The sequence below is a fragment of the Mobula birostris genome, chromosome 5, assembly GCF_030028105.1.
Source record: "Mobula birostris isolate sMobBir1 chromosome 5, sMobBir1.hap1, whole genome shotgun sequence".
NCBI classification, from domain to species: domain Eukaryota; kingdom Metazoa; phylum Chordata; class Chondrichthyes; order Myliobatiformes; family Myliobatidae; genus Mobula; species Mobula birostris.
Window position 1 is genome coordinate 99685635 of NC_092374.1, and position 23483 is coordinate 99709117.

A 23483-nucleotide genomic window follows, 5' to 3' on the forward strand; every position below is an offset into this window, starting at 1 on the left:
ATGCAAATTGTTACTATATGTTAAATATGGTGCTACATACTACAAGCTAATTGATTACTGAGTTGCCACAATTGATTACTACGTGCAAATGGACTAGAACATAGAACACAGCAATCTATGGCACATTACAGGCCCTTCGGCCCACAATGTTGTGCCGACCATGTAACCTACTCTAGAAACTGCCTAGAATTTCCCTAGCGCATAGCCCTCTATTTTTCTAAGCTCCATGTACCTATCTAAGAGGCTCTTAAAAGACCCTATTGTATCCGCTTCCACCACCACCGCTGGCAGTGCATTCCACACAGCCACCACTCTCTGTGAAAAACTTACCCCTGACATATCTTTGGTACCTATTTCCAAGCACCTTAAAACTATGCCCCCTCGTGTTAGCTATTTCAGCCCTGGGAAAAAGTCTCTGACTATCCACACGATCAATGCCCTTCATCATTTTATGTACCTCTGTCAAGTCACGTCTCATCCTCCATTGCTCCAACCTCCATGCAGAATATGAACCATCTGCAACCACCTTTTGCTCTCTCTGGGCAAGCCAATTCTGGATCCACGAAGCAAGGTCTCCTTGGATCCCATGCTTCCTTACTCTCTGAAGGAGCCTTGCATGGAGAACCTTATCAAATGTCTTACTACACAACATCCACCTTCATCAATGTGTTTTGTTACATCCTCAAAGAATTCAATCAAGCTCGTAAGGCATGACCTGCCCTTAACAAAGCCATGCTGACTATCCCTCATCAGATTATGTCTCTCCAAATGCTCATAAATCCTGCCTCTTAGGATCTTCTCCAGCAACTTTCCCACCACTGGTCTATAACTTCCTGGGTTATCTCTACTCCTTTCCTTGAACAAGGGAACAACATCCGCAACCCTGCCATCCTCCGGTACTTCTCCCATTCCTATTGATGATGCAAGGATTATCGCCACAGGTTCAGCAATCTCCTCCCTCACTTCCCACAGAAGCCTGGGGTATATCCCGTCCGGGTCCGGTGACTTTTCTGTAAGTCATCCCCACAATGGCCAATGTCTTTTTCACTGGTGAATACTGAAGTAAAGTATTTATTAAGTACCTCCGCTACCTCCTCCGACTCCATGCACATGTTTCCACAATTGCACCTGATTGGTCTTATTCTCATATGGCTCATCCTCTTGCTCTTACATACTTGTAGAATGCCTTGGGATTTTCATTAATCCAGCTCACCAAGGCCTTAGCATGGCCCTTTCTGACTTTTCTAATTCCATTCTTAAGCTCCTTCCTAACAACCTTGTAATTTTCTAGACCTCTAACAGTACCTATTTTCTTGAACCTTTTGTAAACTTTTCTTTTCTTCTTAACTAGATGTTCTACATCCTTTGTACATATGGTTCTTTAACCCTACCATCCTTTCCCTGCCTCATTGGAACATACCTATGCAGAACTCCATGCAAATGATCCCTGAACGTATGCCACATTTCTACTGTTCATTTCCCTGAGAACATATGCTCCCTATTCATGCTCCCAAGTTCCTGCCTGATGGCATCATATTTCCCCCTACCCCAATTAAATGTTTTCCCAAATTATCTGCTCCTATCCCTCTCCAGCACTATGGTGAATGAGATAGAGTTGTGGTCACTACCTCCCACCTAGAGACCAGGTTAATTACCCAATACCAGATCAAGTACAGCTCTCCTGTAGTTGGCTTATCTACATATTGCATCAGGAAACCTTCCTGAACGCACCTAACAAACTCCACCCCATCTAAACCCCTTGCGCTAAGGAGATGTCAATCAATATCAGGGAATGTATGATCAGACAGGAAGAATAGAGTATCAGCCATGAACTATTTGTGCAAGCAGCAACTGAAGGGCTGAATGGCCCACGTTTCCATAGATATCTTTCGTTTCCCACACAGAAGTGAAATATCAGTGAAGTGCACCCAAGGTTAAAATTAGGAGTATGTGGTTGTGAGAGGTTGCAAGGCAGGTGTTGAGACGTGATAAGTGAATCATTATTTCATCTCAGTGACAGTACTCGCGTAGTAATGAACAGGGGTTTCAGGCAGCAACTTTGCTGGAGACTAACAAAAATAGAAACTGCTACTCAGCAGGTCAGAAAGTGTCTGTCGAGATAAAAACAGTTGATGTTTCCGGTTTTCTGGAGCCTTTATTGGAATCTTCCAGCAATCTAGCCACAGTAAATTATAGATTCTGAGAGCTATATAACACAGAAGCATCCCAGCTGGCCTGTACCAATCAAAGTACTTGTCTAAGCTGACCCCACTTGTAGCATACACAAAATGATGGAGGAACTCAGCAAATCAGGAAGCATCTGTGGAAAGGAATAAAGAGTTAATGTTTTGGGCTGAGACCTTCATCAGGACTCCGTTTACCTGCATTTGGCCCACATCCCTTTAAACCAGAGGTTTCCAACCATTTTTATGCCATGGACCAATATTATTAAACAAGGACCCCAAGTTGGGAACCCGTAAGACCATAAGATACAGGGTGCAGAATTTGGCCATATAGCCCATCGAGTCTGCTCTGCCATTACATCACAGCTAATCTATTTTCCTTCTTAGCCCCAACTTCCTGCCTTCTCCCACTATCTCTTCATGCACTGACCAATCAAGTATCTGTCAACCTCTGCTTAAATATATATAAAGACTTGGCCTCCACAGCCACCTGTGGCAACAAATTCCACAGATTCACCACTGTGGCTAAAGAAATTCCTCCTCATCTCTGTTCCAAGAGGACACACCTTTATTCTGAGGCTGTGTCCTCTGGTCCTTGACTCTCCCACCATAGGAAGCATCCTCTCCATATCCACGCTATCAAGGCCTTTCACCATTCGATAGGTTCAGTGAGCTCACCTCTCATTCTTCTGACTTCCAGTGAATAGAGGCCTAGAGCCATCAAACATTCTTCATATGACAAGCCGTTCAATCCTGGAATCATTTTTGTGAAACCTTTTCCAATGTCAGCACATCCTTTCTTAGATAGGAGGCCCAAAACTGCTCACAATACCTAAGGTGAGGCCTCACCAGTGCTTTATAAAGCCTCAACATTGTATCCTTGCTTTTATATTCTTGTCCTCTTGAAATGAATGGTGACATCGCATTTGCCTTCCTGACCACAGACTCAACCTGCAAATTAATCTTTAGGGAATCCGGCACAAGGACTCCCAAGTCCCTTTGCGTCTCAGATTTTTTTTGATTTTCTCTCCATTTAGAAAATCCTTGCTCTAAACCTTCCCAACAGCTTGCCAGGGGTGATAGAGACAGGTACATTAGGGACATAGAAACATAGAAACATAGAAAATAGGTGCAGGAGTAGGCCATTCGGCCCTTCGAGCTTGCACCACCATTCAGTATGATCATGGCTGATCATCCAACTCAGAACCCTGTACCAGCCTTCCCTCCATACCCCCTGATCTCTTTAGCCACAAGGGCCATATCTAACTCCCTTCTTAAATATAGCCAGTGAACTGGCCTCAACTGTTTCCTGTGGCAGAGAATTCCACAGATTCACCACTCTCTGTGTGAAGAAGTTTTTTCTAATCTCGGTCCTAAAAGGCTTCCCCTTTATCCTCAAACTGTGACCCCTCGTTCTGGACTTCCCCAACATCGGGAACAATCTTCCTGAATCTAGCCTGTCCAATCCCTTTAGGATTTTATACGTTTCAATCAGATCCCCCCTCAATCTTCTAAATTCCAACGAGTATAAGCCTAGTTCATCCAGTCTTTCATCATATGAAAGTCCTGCCATCCCAGGAATCAATCTGGTGAACCTTCTTTGTAGTCCCTCTATGGCAAGGATGTCTTTCCTCAGATTAGGGGACCAAAACTGCACACAATACTCCAGGTGTGGTCTCACCAAGGCCTTGTACAACTGCAGTAGTACCTCCCTGCTCCTGTACTCGAATCCTCTTGCTATAAATGCCAGCATACCATTCGCCTTTTTCACCGCCTGCTGTACCTGCATGCCCACTTTCAATGACTGGTGTGTAATGACACTCAGGTCTCGTTGCACCTCCCCTTTTCCTAATCGGCCACCGTTCAGATAATAATCCTGTTTTTCCCACCAAAGTGGATAACTTCACATTTATCCACATTAAATTGCATCTGCCATGAATTTGCCCACTCACCTAACCTATCCAAGTCACCCTGCATCCTCTTAGCATCCTCCTCACAGCAACACTGCCGCCCAGCTTCGTGTCATCCGCAAACTTGGAGATGCTGCATTTAATTCCCTCATCCAAGTCATTAATATATATTGTAAACAACTGGGGTCCCAGCACTGAGCCTTGCGGTACCCCACTAGTCACTACCTGCCATTCTGAAAAGGTCCCGTTTATTCCCACACTTTGCTTCCTGTCTGCCAACCAATTCTCTATCCACATCAATACTTTACCCCCAATACCGTGTGCTTTAAGTTTGCACACTAATCTCCTGTGTGGGACCTTGTCAAAAGCCTTTTGAAAATCCAAATATACCACATCCACTGGTTCTCCCCTATCCACTCTACTAGTTACATCCTCAAAAAATTCTATGAGATTCGTCATGATTTTCCTTTCACAAATCCATGCTGGCTTTGTCCGATGATTTCACCGCTTTCCAAATGTGCTGTTATCACATCTTTGATAACTGACTCTAGCAGTTTCCCCACCACCGATGTTAGGCTAACCGGTCTATAATTCCCTGGTTTCTCTCTCCCTCCTTTTTTAAAAAGTGGGGTTACATTAGCCACCCTCCAATCCTCAGGAACTAGTCCAGAATCTAAAGGGACATTTAAGAGACTCTTAGACTGGCAAATGGATGGCTATGTAGGAGGGAAGGGTTAGATTGATCTTGGAGTAGGTTAAAAGGATGGTACAACTTTGTGGGTCTGTACTGTGCTATAATGTTCTATGTTTGAATGCCTTTCAGATGAAGATAAAGACTACTCTCTCACACGTTTTCCTTCCAGACTATCAAACGCACCATTGATAAAAAGACTGTGGAAGTCTACATCCTGTTCAATGAGGAGCTCTCTCGGGTGAATAAAGATCTGAACAGAAAGGCCATCTACTTGCCTCCGCAGATGCCATGTTTCGCTGGCCAGGCGCACTGGGCACGGACTCTCCGCCGGCGCATTGAGAGGTCCATGGAGGTGAGCTGGATGTTGACATTCAGACAAAGCTGCAGATGCAAAGAAAGCTGGAGTCCCTGAAGTGGACAAACCATGACATCGTGGATACTCTTCAGTCCATGGTGCCCAAACGGCTTTGTGAAAGAACTCCAGTCAGTCCTGGCCTGATCCTCATCTGCAGCCTTGCCAATGCTTCCCTTTCAGTATTTTGCATTTCTATTTTGCAAACTCCTTGTAGAACATAGAACATTACAGCACAGTACAGGCCCTTTGGCCATATTGTTGTGCAACATTTCAACCTTCTCCAAGATCAATTTCACCTTTTCCTCCTATATTGTCCTCCATTTTTCTGTATCCATTTGCCTATCTAAGAGTCTCTTATATGCACCCTGCCTCTACTACCACCCCTGGTAGGGTGCACCCATAACTCTGTTTGGAAAAAAAAAAGGCCCCTCTGACATCTTCAATCTGCTTCCTATATCCTTCTGAGCTGCCTGTTCCCAATCACAATACCTCCCTGTGGACAGTCAGAATAGTTGTAATGATATTCTTTGTTCTGAAATTCATCCTGCAAAATCAACACCCTGAATCAATTATAAACTCATGGACTTTTTGAATATATTATGGGATAAATAGCAGGACGTCAAAGTACAGAGTCTAAGCTGAGTTTATTGTCACATGCACAAATATGTGTGTGCACAGGTGTAATGAAACACCTACTTGCATCAGCATCACAGGCACAAAGTATCAGATAGACAACATTCACAAGAAAAACTTCAGCATAAATTGAACACAAAATGGTGGAGGAACTCAGCAGGTCAGGCAGCATCTATGGAGAGGAATAAACAGTCAATGTTCTGGGTCAAGACCATCAGGACTGGAAAGGAAGGGGGAAGAGGCCAGAATAAGAAGTTGAGCAAAGGGGAAATAGTACAAGCTGACAGGTGATAGGTTAGTCCAGGTAAGGGAGAAGATAGATGGGTGGGTCCTTCCCCTCCCCCAACCAACTTTTCCTGGCTTCTTCTGCTTTCCTTTTCAGTCTGAGTTACTCCAGCATTTTGTGTATGTTACTTTGGATTTCCACCATCTGCAGAATCTCACGTGTTTAACATACAAAAAAAGCAGAATTAGAATTAAAAAGATTCAAAGTCTATTTTATGCAAAGTGATCAAAGTAGTCACAGCGTTGCTGAACTATGTGTCAGTTGGTTTAAGAACCAAATGATTGATGGATGGTAGCTGTTCCTGAACGTGGTGTAGGACCTTCAGGTTTTTTTAAATCTCCTGCCCGATGGGAATTGCGGAAGATGGCGTAGCCCTGATGATTTGATGATGTATGTTGCTTTCTTGAGGCAGTGCATCCTACAGATACTACTGGGAGTGATGTGCCTGTGATGTATTGGGAAAAGTCCACTGCTCTCTGCAATTTCTTACAATCCTGTACATTCAAATTGCTGTACTAGACTGTAATGCATCCAGTCAGGGTACGTCCAACAGTACATCAGTAGAAGTTTGTTAGAGTGTTTGGTGACAAGTAGAAGCTCCTTTAACTCCTAGGAAAGAAAAGATGTTGGCTTGCCTTCCTTGAGATTGTGCCTACTTGCATGGCTCAGGACAGGTCAACTGATACAACATTGTTATTTCTCTGGAAATTCAACTCCACAACAGGCAGAATCAGAACTGGTAGATACAACTTTGTTTATCAGGTACTTTGACAAGTAATAAAATGTTAATTTCATATCATTCTTTGCTTTGTAATCCACAGTTTCTGGCACAAGCCACCTTCCTGCCCAAAATTGGACTGGGAGATGAGTCAATAGCATTCTACAAGTCACTGGAGCAGTCACTGGATGAATTTGTGCGCAAGACCTTCACTGAATGGACTGTCAATGTGGACCGGGAGAACATAAAACGTTTGGAGAGACCTCTGATGGTTCGAACTAATGATGAATATGGCCGACTCAGCGTAAACTTCGACATGTCAGTTTTTGGTAGTTACTGGGAAAGACAGGGAACAAGGTGGGGCTGATAGTGTGTGCCAACTAATCACAAGTGTCATCATGGACAAACCCCAGGCACTGATTACAGTACAGTGGTGGATATGGTGTATATGGACTTTAGTAAGGCTTTTGATAAGGTGACCAATGATAGTCTTGTCCAGAAAGTCATGAGACATGGTATACATGGGGACTTGGCTACATGGACTCAGAAATGGCTTGCCCACAGAAGGCAGTGGATGACAGTAGATGGAGCATTTTCTGCCAGGAGGAGGATGTTCTTCAGGGATCTGTTCTGTGACCCCTGTTTTTTGTGATTTTTATAAATGACTTGGATGAGGAAGTGGAAGGTAGTAAGTCAGTAGTGCAAGTTCAAATTCAGTTTATTGTCATTCATCTGTGTGTATGTATACCACCAAATGTTCCTCCAGACCAAGGTGCACAACACAGTACATACAACTCACACATATAACACGTAATTTACTACTGGCAATATTATTTTAATGGATAATAAGGTGCATTTATGATGCAAGTTAAAAAGTAAACTGCATCACGCTACTGGCACTTGATATGTGATGAGACCTGGGTGGTGGCAGGGAGTTCAGTAGTCTTACGGTCTGGGGGCAGGAAGCTGCTTCTCATCCTAACAGTCCTTGTCCTGATGCTACAGTACCTCCTGCCTGATGGCTGGGGAGGTGGGGGGGGGGTCAAAGAGATTGTAGGATGGATGGGAGGGATTATTGACAATGCTAAGGGCCCTGCATACACAGCACCCCTGATAAATATCTCTAATGGTTGGAAGAGACACCAATGATCTTCTCAGCAGTCCTTGTAATACTTTGGAGGGACTTGTAGTCAGATGTCTTGCAATTCCCATACCAGACGGTGATGAAGCTGGTCAGGACAATCTCGATAGTGCTCCTGTAAAAATTGGTTAGAATGAAAATGGGGGGTATCTGGAAGGCTCATTCGTCTCAATCTCCTCACGAAGTGGAGATACTGCTGTGCTTTCTTAACCAAGGAGGTAGTGTTGAGGGACTAAGTGAGATCATCCATTTATCCTCACATACTGTAGATGTCGTTAATAATGATGACGCCCTCAATGCATTTCTCCATTTAGCCAATCACATATTCGTTGATGTTAATGTGATTGTTGCAGGTAGCCGCCTCCCTGAACGTGTTCCAGTCCATGTTTTCAAGACAGTCCCTCAATTATGAGGTTGCTCCTTCTGGCCAGTCCTTCATCCAACACATTATCCTCTGCAACCTCCACCATTTCTAAAGGAATCCTAGCACTAGACACATTTTTACCTACCTCCCCCACCCCCACTGCTTTCCACATGGATCGCTGCCTCCATGATTCTGCTGTCCATTCATACCTCCCCACTATTCTCCCTCCTTGCACTTATCCCTGCAAGTGGCCTGAGTGCCACACCTGCCCTTTCACCTCCTACCTCACCTCTATTCAGGGCCCTGACAATCCTTGCAGGTGAGGCAACACTTCACCTGTGAATCTGCTAGGGTCGTCAGTTGTGTTTGGTGCTCCCGATGCAGTCTCCTCTACATTGGTGAGACCTGTTCGTTGAGCATCTCCGCACCATTTGTCATAAGCAGGACTTCCTGGTGTTCAAACATTTTAATTCCCATTCCCATTCCCATGTGACGGTCCATGGCCTCCTCTTGTGCCAAGATGAGATCACCCTCAGGTTGATGGAGAAACACCTTATATTTCATCTGAGTACCCTCGTGAATATCGATTTCTCCTTCTGGAAGGTAAATTCCATGCCCTTTCCCTATTTTCTACTTTGACCTTTTACCTCTTCTCACCTGCCTATTACTTCCCTTGGGTCACTTCTTCCTTCCCTTTCTCCTGTGGTCCACTCTCCTCCAGCTGTTGACCATTCCCATGCACTTGGCTTTACCTATCACCTTCCAGCTAGCCTCCTTCCCCTCTCCCAACCTTATCATTCTGGTATCTTCCCCTTTCCTTCTCAATCCTGAAGATGGATCTCAGCTCAAAACATTGACTGTTTATTCATTTCTATCGATGCTGCCTGACCTGCTGAGTTCCTCCAGCATTTTGTGTGTGTTATCTCACTTTGAATTAGTTTAACTGGTTTAATTTGTGGTTGAATTAGTGGTCAGAGAACCAGAGATGAGGGCTGGGAGCAGCTTTGTTTGCGCCAGGGATGTTATTATCAACGAGGTCTAATGTGTTCTCAGCAAAGTCAACATGCTGATAGAATTTATTATGCTGGCACGCGGGTTGATGGTGTTGCGGTTCATGTTGAAGGTGAATGCAAACATATTTCACTGTATGTTTCTCTGTACACGTGACAGATAAACTTGAATCTTGAAGGTTGATGTAGGTTACAACAGATCATTGACAGAATGCAGATCTGGGCAGTTGAAGTTCAACCTGAAAAAAATTTGAAGTGATTCACTTTGGAAGGTCTAATTTGAAGGCAGAATATATGGTTAATAGCAGGATTCTTACATGTGAATGTCTGAAGGAACAGGGGGATCTTGGAGTCTAAATCCATAGATCCCTCAAATATGCCATGCAAGTTGATAGGGTTGCTAAGAAGGTGTATGGTGTGTTTGCCCTCAGGGGACTCAGTTCAAGAACTATGAGGTAATTTTGCAGCTGTATACAACCCTGGTTAGACCACACTTGGAGTATTGTGTTCAGTTCTGGTCACCTTATTATAGAAAGCTTTAGAGATGGTGCAGAGGAGATTTACCAGGATGCTGCCTAGATTAGAGGGCATGCCATATGGGGATAGGTTGAGCATTTCTCTTTGGAGCAAAGGAGGATGAGAGGTGACTTGATAGGAGTGTATATGATTACAAGAGGCAAAGATAGAATGGACAGCCAGAGACTTTTTCCCAGGGCAGAAATGGCCAATACAAGGATGCATAATTTTAAGATGGTTGGAGGAAAGTATAAGGGGAATGTTAGGGGTAACCGTGTTTTTACGCAAAGAATTGTGGGTACATGGATCACACTATCAGTGGTGGTGGTAGAGGCAGACACATTATGACATCTAACAAAATCTTAGGTACATGGATGATAAGAAATTGGAGGGCTATTTTTGAAAGGATAGGTCAGATTGATCTTAAAGTACATTATAAGGTTGACACAGCATTGTGTGATGAAGCACCAGCACGGCCCTGCGGTGTTCAATGTTCTTACAGTTCTCTATCTTCAGTGGCCTCACTATCCAGCCAAAAAGTTAGCGTATCTTATTTGACTGTACTATCTGTTGTCTGGTATTCTTCTTGGGTGTTCCACAGGCAAAAGGGGAGTGAAAATTAGAGGCATGAGAGAGGAGCTGGTCAAAATTGATTGGAAAGGAACAGTAGCAGGGATGACAACAGAGCAGCAATGGCTGGAATTTCTGGGAACAATTCAGAAGACGTAGGATATATACATCCCAAAGAGAAAGAAGTATTCTAAAGGCAGGATGATGCAACTGTGGCTGACAGAAGTCCAAAGTCCAACATAAAACCAGAGAAGGTATATAATAGAGCAAAAAATAGTGGTAAGTTAGAAGATTTGGAAGCTTTTAAAAACCAATAGAAGGCAACTAAAAAAATCATAAAGAAGGAGAAGATGGAATACGAAGGTAAGCTAGCCAATAATATTAAAGAGCATACCAAAAGTTTCTTCAGGTATATAAAGTGTAAAAGAGAGGCAAGAATAGATCTCGGACTGCTGGAAAATGATGATGGAGAGGCAGTAATGGGGGACAAGGAAATGGCAGAAGAAATGATTAAGTATTTTGCATCAGCCTTCACTTTTGGCAGTATGCCAAAAGTTCGAGAGTGTCAGCAGGCAGAAACGAGTGAAGTTGCAGGTTCTTGGGGAACTGAAAGGTCTGAAGGTAGATAAGTCACCTGGACCAGATGGTGTACACCCCAGGGTTCTGAAAGAGGTGGCTGAAGGGAACATGGAGGCATTAGTTATGAACTTTCGATAATCAATTGATTCTGGCATGGTTCCAGAGGATTGGAAAATTGCAAATGTCATTCCTCTCTTCAAGAAGGGAATAGGCAGAAGAAAGGAAATTATAGGCCAGTTAGTTTGGCCTCAGTGGTTGGAGTTGATTGTTAAGAGATGGTTTCAGGTTATTTGGAGGCATATGATAAAACAGGCTATAGTCAGCATGGTTTCCTCAAGGGAAATTCTTGCCTGACAAATCTTTTGGAATTCTTTGAAGAAATAATAAGCAGGATAGACAAAGGAGAATTGATAAATGTTGTGTATTTGGATATTCAGAAGACCTTTAACAAGGTGCCACACACGAAGCTGTTTAACAAGAGCCTATAGTATTTTGGGAAAGATACTGGTATGGATAAAACATTGGCTGATTGGCAGGAGGTAAAGAATGGGAATAGAAGGAGCCTTTTCTTGTTGGCTGCCGGTGACTAGTGGTATTCCACAAGGGTCGATATTGGGACTGTGTCTTTTTACGTTATATGTCATTGATTTGAATGACAGAATTGATTGTTTTGTGGACATGTTTGCGGATGACACAAAATAGATGGAGGGGCAGGTAGTTTTGAGGAAATAGAGAGGCTACAGAAGGACTGAGACAGGTTAGGAGAATAGGCAAAGAAGTGGCAGAGGGACTACAGTGTTGGGAAATGTATTGTCATACGCTTTGGTAGAAGAAATAAAAGTGTAGGCTATTTTCTAAGTGTGGAGAAAATACAAAAATCTGAGGTGCAAGTGGGCTTGGGAGTCCTCATGCAAGATTCCCTAAGGGTTAATTTGCAGGTTGAGTCGGTGGTGAGGAAGGCAAATGCAATGTTAGCATTCATTTCAAGAGGACAAGAATATAAAAGCAAGGATGTAATATTGAAGCTTTATAAAGCACTGGTGAGGCCTCACTTGGAGTTTTGGGCCCCTATCTAAGTAAGAAATTTCTGACACTGGAGAGGGTTCAAAGGAGGTTCACGAAAATGATTCTGGGATTGAAAGGCTTGTCATATGAGGAGTGTTTGATGGCTCTGGGCCTCTACTCATTGGAATTTAGAAGAATGAGGAGTGATCTCATTGGAAGCAATTGCATATTGAAAGGCCTCAATGGACTGAATGTAGAGAGAATATTTCCTTTAGTGGGGAGTCTAAGATCAGAGGACACAGCCTCAGAATAGAGGGGCATCCTTTTAAAATGGAGATGAGGAATTTCTTTAGTCAGAGAGTAGTGAATCTGTGGAATTCATTACCACAGGTGACTGTGGAGGCCAATTCATTGGGTATATTTAAGACAGAGCTTGATAGATTTTTGATTGGTCAGGGCATGAAAGGATACAGGGAGAAGGCAGGAGATTGGGGTTGGGAAGGAAAAAGGATCAGCCATGATGAAATGGTGGAGCAGACTCAATGGGCCAAGTGGCCTAATTCTGTTTCTATATCTTTTGGTCTTAAATTCCCTTTATGGTATAAATGCTTTTCCTAAATATAACTAAAAGCAGTCTGTGACAATCCTGATCAGCAGACATTACTCAAGAGAAAGTGCTGCTAGTTGTGTTACTCCTTCTGCTTCTGTGCAGGTACCTGTTGGAGTTGTTTGATGAAATCCATTATTGGGAACGGTTACTTTTTGAGATCCCTCACTATGTAATGGAGATCTATCAGCGCCGGGAGGAACTCAGGAAGCTCCGGGAGAGTGTTCTTCTGGTCGTGCGTGATTACAACAGGTCAGTGAAGACTCATTACTTTTTGATTGAGATTGTTAACCACGTGCCATCCGAAGAGGGAGTCCTATATTCATGGCTGTAGATTCATAATGCAATCTCGCCAACATTTGTTGTCTATTTTGGCCTCCTCTTGCACCTCTTCCTGCTGCTACCTGTTAGGAGTTTGTATGTTCTCCCTGTGAGCACGTGGATTTCCTCCAAAAGCTCCGGTTTCCTCCCACATCCCAAAGATGTATGGGTTAGTAGATTAATTGTGTGGCACAGGTTTGTCGGGGCAGAAAGACCTTTTACCATGCTAATAGATAAAATAATATGTAACAATCTGAGGCATGGGGAGAGGACAGAGAGGAAAACGGATTGTCGATGGTTCAATATATCCACTTAATATCAGAGAATGTATGCAGTATGCAACCTGAAATTCTTACTCTTTCCAGACATCTACAAAACAAGAAAAATACCAAATAATGAGTGACTGGAAAAACATTATAACCCCAAAGCTCCCTTCCCTTCCACGCACAAGCAGCAACAAAGCATCAATGCTCTCTTTGACCCTCCCCTTCCCCAACTTATTACAGCAAAAAAGCAGTAGCCTCCTTATCACCTACTATGCAAGCAGTAGTAAAGTCTCCAAAGAGACCATGATCGAAAGGCCATTAAAAACTCCTGTTCACCCAACAGTTGAACATAGCACAGGCTCTCTCTCTCTGGCTGACAAGAGGAGAGAAGTATCACTCCTGCCACAGCGAGAGAGGAGACCAACAGCTCTCTGTTTTGATGTTACAGTTTGCAGTGTTGTTTGTTATTTCGAGTTCCCCGACTTGAGAATTGACAGCAAACTCACCATCAAGAGAGATAGAGAGAGCACGGTAGACTGAGTGCAGAGGCCTCTAACAGCTCTCTTAATGTTCCGATCTCCTGGGACGCTTCAGTTGATGAGCCTGGCTTGGAATCGAGTTCACGTGGCTGCACCCCAAACTGCACATCTTCCAAGCTGCTCCTGGAGACACCAGCAATGGCTGCTCATGAGCTTGAAGAGCAGGAAGCCACCTGCTCCCACGGCTTCACGTGATCCTGATCGGGGGCAGGGGCTAATCAGGTGCTACACCTTGCAGGCTAGCGGAGAGAAGAAGTTCCTTAAATCTCCTTTGGTAGAGACAACCTGTATCTCCACCCAAGCACCCAATTTGCAAGTTTAGGTGTCTGATTGCCCAGGGTTAAATTCCCACCCTGCTCTATCAGGGCTACACTTTTCTCTGCTTCTCAGCAGTACCGAGTGACTCTCTTAGGAAGTGTTCATCTTTGATGTCCCTAGGCAAGACTGGCAGCCACTTTAACACCACCCCAAGTTCACCATCTGAAGCGTAGCCACAACTGTCAAATGTCAAATTGTATGCAGCAAACTGCGTGAATCCCTCAGTGATGAGAGATCTGTGGAAAGAGAAACAGGTATAATGTTTCAGGCCAAAGACACTCCTGAGTCCAGGGCCAAGATCCAAAGGCTCTGTGAGGAGGAGAGATTGTGCAGGTACAAGAAAGAAGTCCAAATTAGAATTGTATATTTATTTTTTTAGCATCCTTGATGAGTTGACAAAGGAGCAAAGGAATCTCTTCAAAGACAGAATCAAATTCCTGGACATGAAAATTTCTCCAGGGTTGACCAAGCTTAAGTGGTCATCCAGAATCCTGTCGAGTTACTTCATTGATGAGTGCAGGATGCAGGCCAGACAGGTGTGTACCTTGCTTAGGGTGGGATGCTTCTACGTATTATCTGCTCCATTTTCACTCTCTGCAGCCTGTATTGTCCAACAGAGGTAATTTTGAGGTCAAGAGTCCATCGTATACTAAGGAACCTTTCATTAGTCTAACAACAGCAGGCTGGAAGATGTCCTTAGGCTTGGTGGTATGTGCTGTCATGATTTTGCCTGATAGGAGGGTGGGGTTGGTCGAGGCGGAGTAGATTCTGTGATAAAACACAGATATTGTAAAATCAGAAGTAACAAGCCTGGGTGTTATCCTTGATTCAGATTTGAATTTTAAATCCCACATAAAGAAAGTGACCAGAGCTGCATTTAAGTGACCAGAGCTGCACTTAAGAAATATTGCAAAGGTATGCCTGTTCTTGTCATGTAATGATTCTGAAAAATTAATTCATGCCTTTATATCGAATAGACAAGATTACTGCAACTAAGAGAAAATCTGCAGATGCTGGAAATTCAAGCAACACACACAAAATGCTGGAGGAACTCAGCAGGCCAGGTAGCATCTATGGAAAACAGTAAACGGTTGACACTTCGGGCTGGGAGATACTGCCTGGCCTCCTGACATTACTGCAATATACTTTTTACTAGCTTTCCAAAGGCAGCATTTGACTGAGTATGGCACCTAGCTAAAATGGAGTCAATGGGAATTGGGGGAAATCCTCCACTGGTTGGAATCATACCTGACACAAAAGAAGATGGTTGTGGTGGTTGGAGGTCAATCATCTCATCCTCAGGACATCACTGCAGGAGTTCCTCAGGGAAGTGTCCTCGGACCAACCATCTTCAGCTGCTTCATCAATGACCTTCCTTCCGTCATAAGGTCAAAAGTGAGGATGTTTGCAGATGACTGCACAATGTTCTGCACCATTTGTGACTCCTCAGTTAGTGATGCAGTTCATACCCAAATGCAGCAGGAGCTGGACAATATCTAGGCTTGGGCTGACAAGTGGCCAGTAACATTCAGCCAGGCAATGACCATCTCCAACAAGAGAAATTCAATGGCATCGCCTTCACTGAATCCCCTAATATCAGCATCCTGGAGGTTACTATTGACAGGAAACTGAACTGGTCTAGCCATATAAACGCCGTGGCTACCAGAGCAGGCCAAAGGCTAGGAATCCTGCAGGGTGTAACTCACCTCCTGGCTCCCCAAAGTTTGTCCACCATCTACAAGGCTCAGGTCAGGAGTGTAATGGAATACTTGCCACTTGCCTGGATGAGTGAAGCTCCATCAACACTCAAGAAGCTTGACGCCATCCAGTACAAGGCAGCCCACTTGATTGGTACCCCTTCCACAAGCAACCAATCCCTCCACCATCGATGAACAGTTGCATCAGTGTGTACTATCTACAAGATACACTGCAACAACACGCAGAAGTTCCTAAGGCAGCACCTTCCAGAGCCACGGCCACTACCATTTAAAGAATGAGAACAACAGATACCTGGGAACACTACCACTTGGTCCTCCTCCAAGTCACTCACCATCCTGACTTGGAAACATATCGCCATTCCTTCATTGTCACTGGGTCAAAATCACGGAATTCCCTTCCTAACAGCACTGTGGGTGTACCTACACCTCAGGGACTGCAGCGGTTCAAGAAGGCAGCTTATCACCACCTTCTCAAAGACAACCAGGGATGGGCAATAAATGCTGGTTTAGCTGGCGACACCTACATCCTGTAAATGAATAAATTAAAAAAATCTATTGACAAACATCAATCAGAATGCTGCTGCTAGACTTTTAACTAAAATTAGGGTGAGGGAGTATATCACTCCCACCTGAGCTTCTCTGCATTGGCTTCTTATATCTTTTAAGATTATTTTTTAAAGTTCTCTTACTTTTTAAAGCTCTTAATGGTCTGTGAGTACACTTCAGAATTGCTTTTATTTTATAATCTTGCTCGAGCTCTCAGACCTTCTTTTGCTGGTCCCTTAAATTTAAACAATCTCCCTCAAAAGATAATTGGCACGTCAGCTTTTCTGAACTAATAAACTGTGCAATTCAATGCCTAAAACCATAAGGGATGCAGACTCAGTTGACACTTTTAAATGCTGGCTCAAAACCTGTTTAGAAACTTGCTTTCAACTAACATTTTTTATCTTTTATTTTCATGTTTGCACTTTATCCCTTTGAATTAAATCTTCTGTCTGAATAATAATCTATAAATAAATTATTTTTATTATTATTTCACTTGCATAAGGAGTTGAGTTAATATCTGAACGTGAATGTGAGTAGAAATGTGAATAAAAAGATTAGGTCTATCAAGGACCATGTGAAACACACTACAGGCTGCTCTTTCCAAGAGAAATGAAAAGATTTTTGTGATGTGTTCATGTGGAGACTGCCGCAAATGCATCACTGAGTGTAACAAACATATCCCTTTGAGCAGGGTCTGTCTCAGTAAACCAGTGGTCCTGTTTTATGTGAATTGCAGCCACTCGCTACTTCAGTGGGGAGGGACTCCATTTCCATCCATTTTCAGGATGTGATTCCCACATCTCTAGTAAAAACCTTGAAATTCTATGTAATAAAAGTGTCCTGTGATTTATTATGCCACCTGAAGTCCGCAGCTACGAGTTACTGTCAGTTTACCACAAAGAAGTAAAGATGCTGCTTTTCTTTTGTGTTCTCCATCCTCTCAGGATACCTTGAAGTGCATCTTGGCCAAGGAAACATTATATTTCTGCTGTAATATGGTATACACAATAACCTTGCTGTGCACGGCAAACTCCCAGAAACTGCAATGTGATAATGACCCGATAACCTGTTCAATGTCATCAAGCCACACAGCAGAGAAACAGGCCTTTCAGCACAACTTGTCCCTGCTGACTGTGTTACCTAGCTAGCTAGTCCCATCTGCCTGTGTTTGGTCCACTGCTCCTATCTATGGCAAAACTAGATGTTTAACATCAAGGAGAAGGTACAGGAGCCTGAAGACATGCACTTAACATTTCAGGAACAGCTTCCTCCCCTCCACCATCAGATTTCTGAATGGACAATGAATCCATAATTACTACCTCACTATTTTTTTCCTTCTGTTTTAACTTCTTATTTAATATATTAGATGCAATATATATATTTATTGTAATTGATAGATTTTTAAAATTATGTATTGCAATGTACTGCCGCAAAACAACAAATTTCATGACATATGCCAGTGATATTAAACCTTATTCTGATTCAGACTCTCATGTTGCTGATGTGCCCACCTCAACTCCTGTTTCTGGTAGTTCATGCTAAATATGCACAATTATTTGCATGAAGAAACTCCCCCTGATGGCCCTTTTAAATCTCTTGCCTCTATTCTTAAATGTATACTGTCTTGTTTTTTAGCTCCCTCTCCCTAGGAAGGACTGTGTGCTTTCACCCTGTCTGTCTCCCTCTTGACCTCAGGTCACCCCTCAATTTCCTGTGTCCCAGGGAATAAAGTACTAATCTACACAACTTCTCCTTGTAATTCAGACCCACCCCCCAATATCCAGGCAACATGCTGGTGAATCTTTTCTGTGCTCTTTCTGGTTTAATAGCATCTTTTCAATAACAGCGTCACCAAAACTGTATACAAGGAGATCAACGTGACCCCTCATCATCATAGCTTGTCACACCAGACAGTCAGCCACTCTAGTGTTGTTTGGTTGACGTTGAGCAGGTCAGTGTCAGCTAAATCAGGTGAGAGTGGGCAGTTGCACAGAACGTGTTCAATGTTCTGCACCCTTTCGCCACACTCACAGGATTCGCTGGTCTTTAAACCCCACTTCACCATATTGTCTCCCGTCCTACAAACTCCTGCTCTCGCTCTGTTGAGAGTGCACCACTTCCGTCTGTCAAGCAGTGCCCCGTCTGGTAACATTTCTGTGGGGCATTGTATTGTTTGGTGGGGTTCTGGCTTCTGTTTGTTGTCAGAGGTCAATCCTGTATGTTTGGGGGGGATGTTCCATGCGGTAGTTCCTCCACTGTGATTTTAGGCGGTTGGAAAGTGGCACATGATGATGTAATGGGTGCCGTGGATCCGAGTTCTGTTTACCTTTTTCAATTTTTGTTCTAGTGTGTCTTCGGATCTCGGGGGGAGCAATGCCTGCAAGTCTGTAAATGATGTTAGTGGGTGTGGGGCGCAGTGTGCCTGTGATTATTCAGCAGGCTTTGTTAAGCAACGGGTCTATTTTCTTCGCATGGGCTGATCTGCCCCACACAGGTGCACAGTAATCTGCAGGTGCATAACAGAATGCTAGGGCAGTTGATCTAAGTGTGTGCGCATTGGCTCCCCATTTCATGCCTGCTAATTTTTTCAAGAGAGAATTGTGAGAGCCAACTTTCCCTTGAAGGTTTTGGATGTGGGTGGCAAATGAGAGCGGCCTATCCCTATCCAGTGTCACGCCCAGGTAAATTGGAGTCGGTTGGTGTTTGAGCTCCTTCCCACACCAGAAGATCTTGAGTTTCCGAGCTGCTTCTCGATTCCTCAGGTGAAATGCACACACTTGAGTTTTTGATGAATTTGGGTTCAGAGACCACAATTCATAATACTACTTCATTGCTTTGAGGACTGCTGTAAGTCGTAGTTCAACTTCTTGGAAGGAGTTAGCTTGTGTTGCTATGCATAGGTTGTCTGCATAGATAAACCTGCATGTGTTAAGAAAGGTTGGTTGGTCGTTTGTGTAAACATTGAATAGTAGAGGTGCTGGGACTGATCCCTGTGGTAGTCTGTTCTTTTGTGGATGTCATCTACTCTTAATTCCATTCATTTCTACATAAAATCTGCGATTTTCTAGGAAGCTGCTTATTACTTTGCTAATAATTTGTTAAGTCAACGACTACTGCCCCTGTAATTTGTCGCATTTCAAAGCCATCCTCGATATACTGGGTTAAGTTCAGGGCTTGACTGCAGCAAGAGCGGCCTGGCCTGAACCCAGCTTGGTCGGGTGTTAGAAGATCTTCGACTAAGGGGGATATTCTTTTCAGTAGGAGTCTCTCATAGAGTTTATAGAGGGTGCAGAGCAAGGAAATTGGTCTGTAATTTTTAGGAATGTTTACTGGGTTTTAGGAGAGCAACAACTTTGGCTCTTCTCCACTTTTTAGGTATTTTTAATGATCTTAGGCAACAGTTAAAAAGGGACAGAAGCCAGCGGCACACATCAAAGTTGCTGGTGAACGCAGCAGGCCAGGCAGCATCTCTAGGAAGAGGTGCAGTCGACGTTTCAGGCCGAGACCCTTCGTCAGAAGCCAGCGGAGTGCTTTAGGTCCAAGATGTTTAAGGAATTCATTAAGAATCCGATCTATGCCAGCGGCTTTGTTGAATTTTAGCTGTGATACTTCATCCTTTAATTCTTTTAGGGTGAGAGGTGGGAAGTTGTTATTCCCGTTTGAGAGACCTGACTCCACCTTCTGATGTTGCTTTTTCTTTTGCCTCTGTTCCTTATTATTTGGTTGACCATTTAGTATTAGTTGGTGGATAACCTGATTGGATTTTACAGCAATTCACTGTGGTGGTCTATTGTCTGAATTGAGTTTCCAAACAGTTGCCCATGCCTTCTTACTGCTCTTGGTCATGTCTGTGTTTTCTATCAGTTCCTGCCAACACTGTTGTCTGTCTTGGCTCGTTAGGGACAGAACTGACTCTCCCATTTCAATTATGTCTTGACCAAACGGGTCTTGGTCATACAAGTTGACATACTCATCATAACTTTGCTTGATATCACTAGTCAATCCCTGAATGTATTTGGTTTTGCAGTCTCTAGGTATGTTCTGCTGTGCTACTTTCCAGATTAGTCAGACAAATTCATCATAATGATCAGGTTCTGGTGGTATGGTATCGATAAGTTGATCAAGGGATTCTGTGAAAGATGTCCAATTCGCTTTCCTCAGGTTAAATCTTGCTAAGTACATTGATGGTACAGATCTCAGAACTGGAAGGGATTCTACCTGGACTGGACGATGTTGGGATTTGGGTATATGTTGGAGGACTGTTCGTGTGAAGAGGTTGGAGCTTGCCGAGGTAACAAAAGCAAGGTCTGGGTTGTATCCTTTTCTCCATCTGGCACTTGTGAAGGTAGGGGTGTCCTTTGACTCATATAGTAGCTCAAGGCTGTTGTTTAGAGTCCATGATACAACTTCTTCTCCATCTGCATCGTCATCTTCGTATCCCCAGTTGATGCTATGGCTATTAAAGTCACCAATAATGGGGTACATTTTGTCCTGGAGATCTAGGTTAGGTGGCCACATGAATGGTTCATTAGGGGGTTTGTAGACTGAGATGATATTTATGTGTTTTTGTTTCAACTTTCAGAAGTTCCATTGAGCCAGCTTGGATGTTTGCTGTGCTCATTACTGTAGATTTCTCTTTAACAAAGATTGCACTTCCGTAAGTTTGGCTAGGGGTGTCAATAGCCAAGTGCATTCCTGGCACATGGGGTTGGTTGTTCAGCCTATGAGTTTCTTGTATGCACAAGATGTCCGGTTTTAAGTTTGCCAGGATTTCTGCTTTACTGTGGCTGAAGCCTTCGATGTTGTGGCTAACGATTTTCATGATTTCCAGTGGGTCGCGGGTTTATCCTTTTACTACCCGCTGGATCAGTTGGTCTGGCGTGTAATGTCAAGATTGGTCTCCTTTCAGATTAACAGGGTCGCGGTGTGAACATTCCTGACCCGATCCCTGCCATCAAACCATACTAAAGTTACAACCTAGAGATGCCATTTTTATACAGAACTGACTAGTTGTATAGAGATACTGAACATTTAGGAACCTTAACACGAAGAATTCTGCAGATGCTGGAAATTCAAGCAACACACATCAAAGTTGCTGGTGAACGCAGCACCAGGACGAAGGGTCTCGGCCCGAAATGTTGACTGTACCTCTTTCTAGAGATGCTGCCTGGCCTGCTGCGTTCACCGGCAACTTTGATTTAGGAACCTTTGTATGTTCAAATTCCTTATTTGCATAATCAATCACCAATCACACCTCCGTGATACAGGTATTAGTAAGCAAAAGAATCTATTCAATCAAGGCCGATAATATTTCAGAATTAGTAAAGTAACTGATCAATAGTAAGTGTCACCCTAGAGTCCTTAATTTGCATCCTTATCTTGTCTCGGTATGCCAAATGGCTCCAGTCCTCTGCTAAACAAAGGGAAACCATGCTAACTATGCTCTTCAACGATCTTTCTTGCCTGGGTTGATGACACGCTATAGAGTCACAGAGCACTACAGCACATCAACCCATCCAGTCCGTGCAGGACAATTGTTTTGCCTAGTCCCATCAACCTGAACCTGGACCATAGTCTTCTGTACCCCTCCCGTCCATGTACTTATCCAAACTTCTCTTAAAAGTTGAAATTAAACCCACATTCACCACTCCCACTGGCAGCTCATACCACACTTGCATCACCCTCTGAGAGAAGTTTCCTCTTAAATATTTTACCTTTCACCCTTAATATAAGACTTTTAGAATGGTGGAGTGGAGATTGTCCCTGCCAAAGGAGGGTGAAAGTGCTCCTTCCCTCCATGAGACTGCAGATCATTCTTAGGCAAGCTGTAGCACCTGCTTAGGGTCATGTGAAGCCATAGGAGCAAGTGATGGATGGTCGTATGAACAGGTGAAGCATATCACAATTCCTGGTTATGAGATCACTGACGCCAGGCACACAATTTCTGAAGAGTATTGATAATGGCTGGGGTCACCTGTTTTGTAAAGATGCTGCCCTGAAGAAGGCAATGGCAAACCACTTATATAGAAAAATTTGACAAGAACAGTCATGGTTATGGAAAGACCATGATCGCCAATGTCATATGACACAGCACATAATGATGACGATATGACTTTTAGTTCTAGTCTCACCCAACCTCAGTAGAAAAGCCTACTTGCAGTTACCTTCATAATTTGTATATCTCTATCAAATCTCACTTCATTCTCCTATGCTCCAAGTAATAAAATCCTAACCTATTCAACTTTTCACTAGAACTCAAGTTCTCATGTCCCGGTATTGTCTTTGTAAACGTTCTTATTAAAAATAAGATTTTCAATCTTATTGTTTATATCTGTATGTTATCTTACCCGGCCATTAACTAAAACCTTGCCTTGTCACGACTTCCACTCTACTAACTACCAAGCCTGTCCTCAGTCAAGGAAAGCAGTGATATTTGCTTGCTGATGTTAAAGAACCCTGAATGTTCCCTTGCTCCCGAGCAGCTGCAGCTGACGTTTGACGAGTACAAGGCCGCGAGTCTACAGATCCAGAAGTACGCCTACCAAATGAGCGACTTGCTGCTGGTGCACATTGACAGCAGGCGCACATACAGCGACAGGGACTTCCAAGAAGCACAGCATGTCCACCAGGAGCACGTCCAGTCCAAGCTCCTAAACATACACAGCGAGATTGTGGCTATCATGCGACAAACGTACCTTGTCTTCAAGAATGATGGATATGAGGTGAGTTTCTTTGACTCATTCCCCAGATTCCTTCCCTCAGCATAAGCTCCCTGCTGTCCTGAGATTCCAAAGCCGTGGGGGGGGGGGGTGGGGGGAGATGGCTTCTAGCCACTGTTATAAAGGTAAAGAGATTTTAAGATTAGATTTATTTGTCCATATATAGCAAAACATAGAGTGAAGTGTGTTGTTTGCATCAGATCAAATCAGTGAGGATTATGGTGGGCAGCCCACAATTGTTGCCACACTTCTGGCACCATCATAATATGCTCACAACTTACTAGCCTGCATATTTTTTAAATATAGGAGGAAACTGGAACACCTGGAAGAAACCCATGTGGTCATGGGGCGAATGTACAAAATCCTTTAGGCAATGGCGGGAATTGAATCCTAATTGGTGATTGCTGGTTCCATAAAACAATTGCACTAACAGCTACGATCCCATGCCACTATAAACTATAACAGTAAACAATCCTGCCTGA

The 23483-nt window shown here is 43.5% G+C and overlaps 1 protein-coding gene across 1 annotated transcript in view; it reads left to right on the top strand.

The window, feature by feature from the left end:
* Positions 1 to 23483, top strand: part of dnah2 (dynein, axonemal, heavy chain 2) — a 609335-nt gene that overhangs the window by 225716 nt on the left and 360136 nt on the right. The window contains exons 13-17 of the mRNA XM_072258532.1: positions 4957 to 5139; positions 6883 to 7097; positions 12677 to 12823; positions 14395 to 14551; positions 22765 to 23004. Of these exons, the coding sequence (XP_072114633.1) occupies positions 4957 to 5139; positions 6883 to 7097; positions 12677 to 12823; positions 14395 to 14551; positions 22765 to 23004 (942 nt within the window). The remainder of the gene's footprint in view (positions 1 to 4956; positions 5140 to 6882; positions 7098 to 12676; positions 12824 to 14394; positions 14552 to 22764; positions 23005 to 23483) is intronic.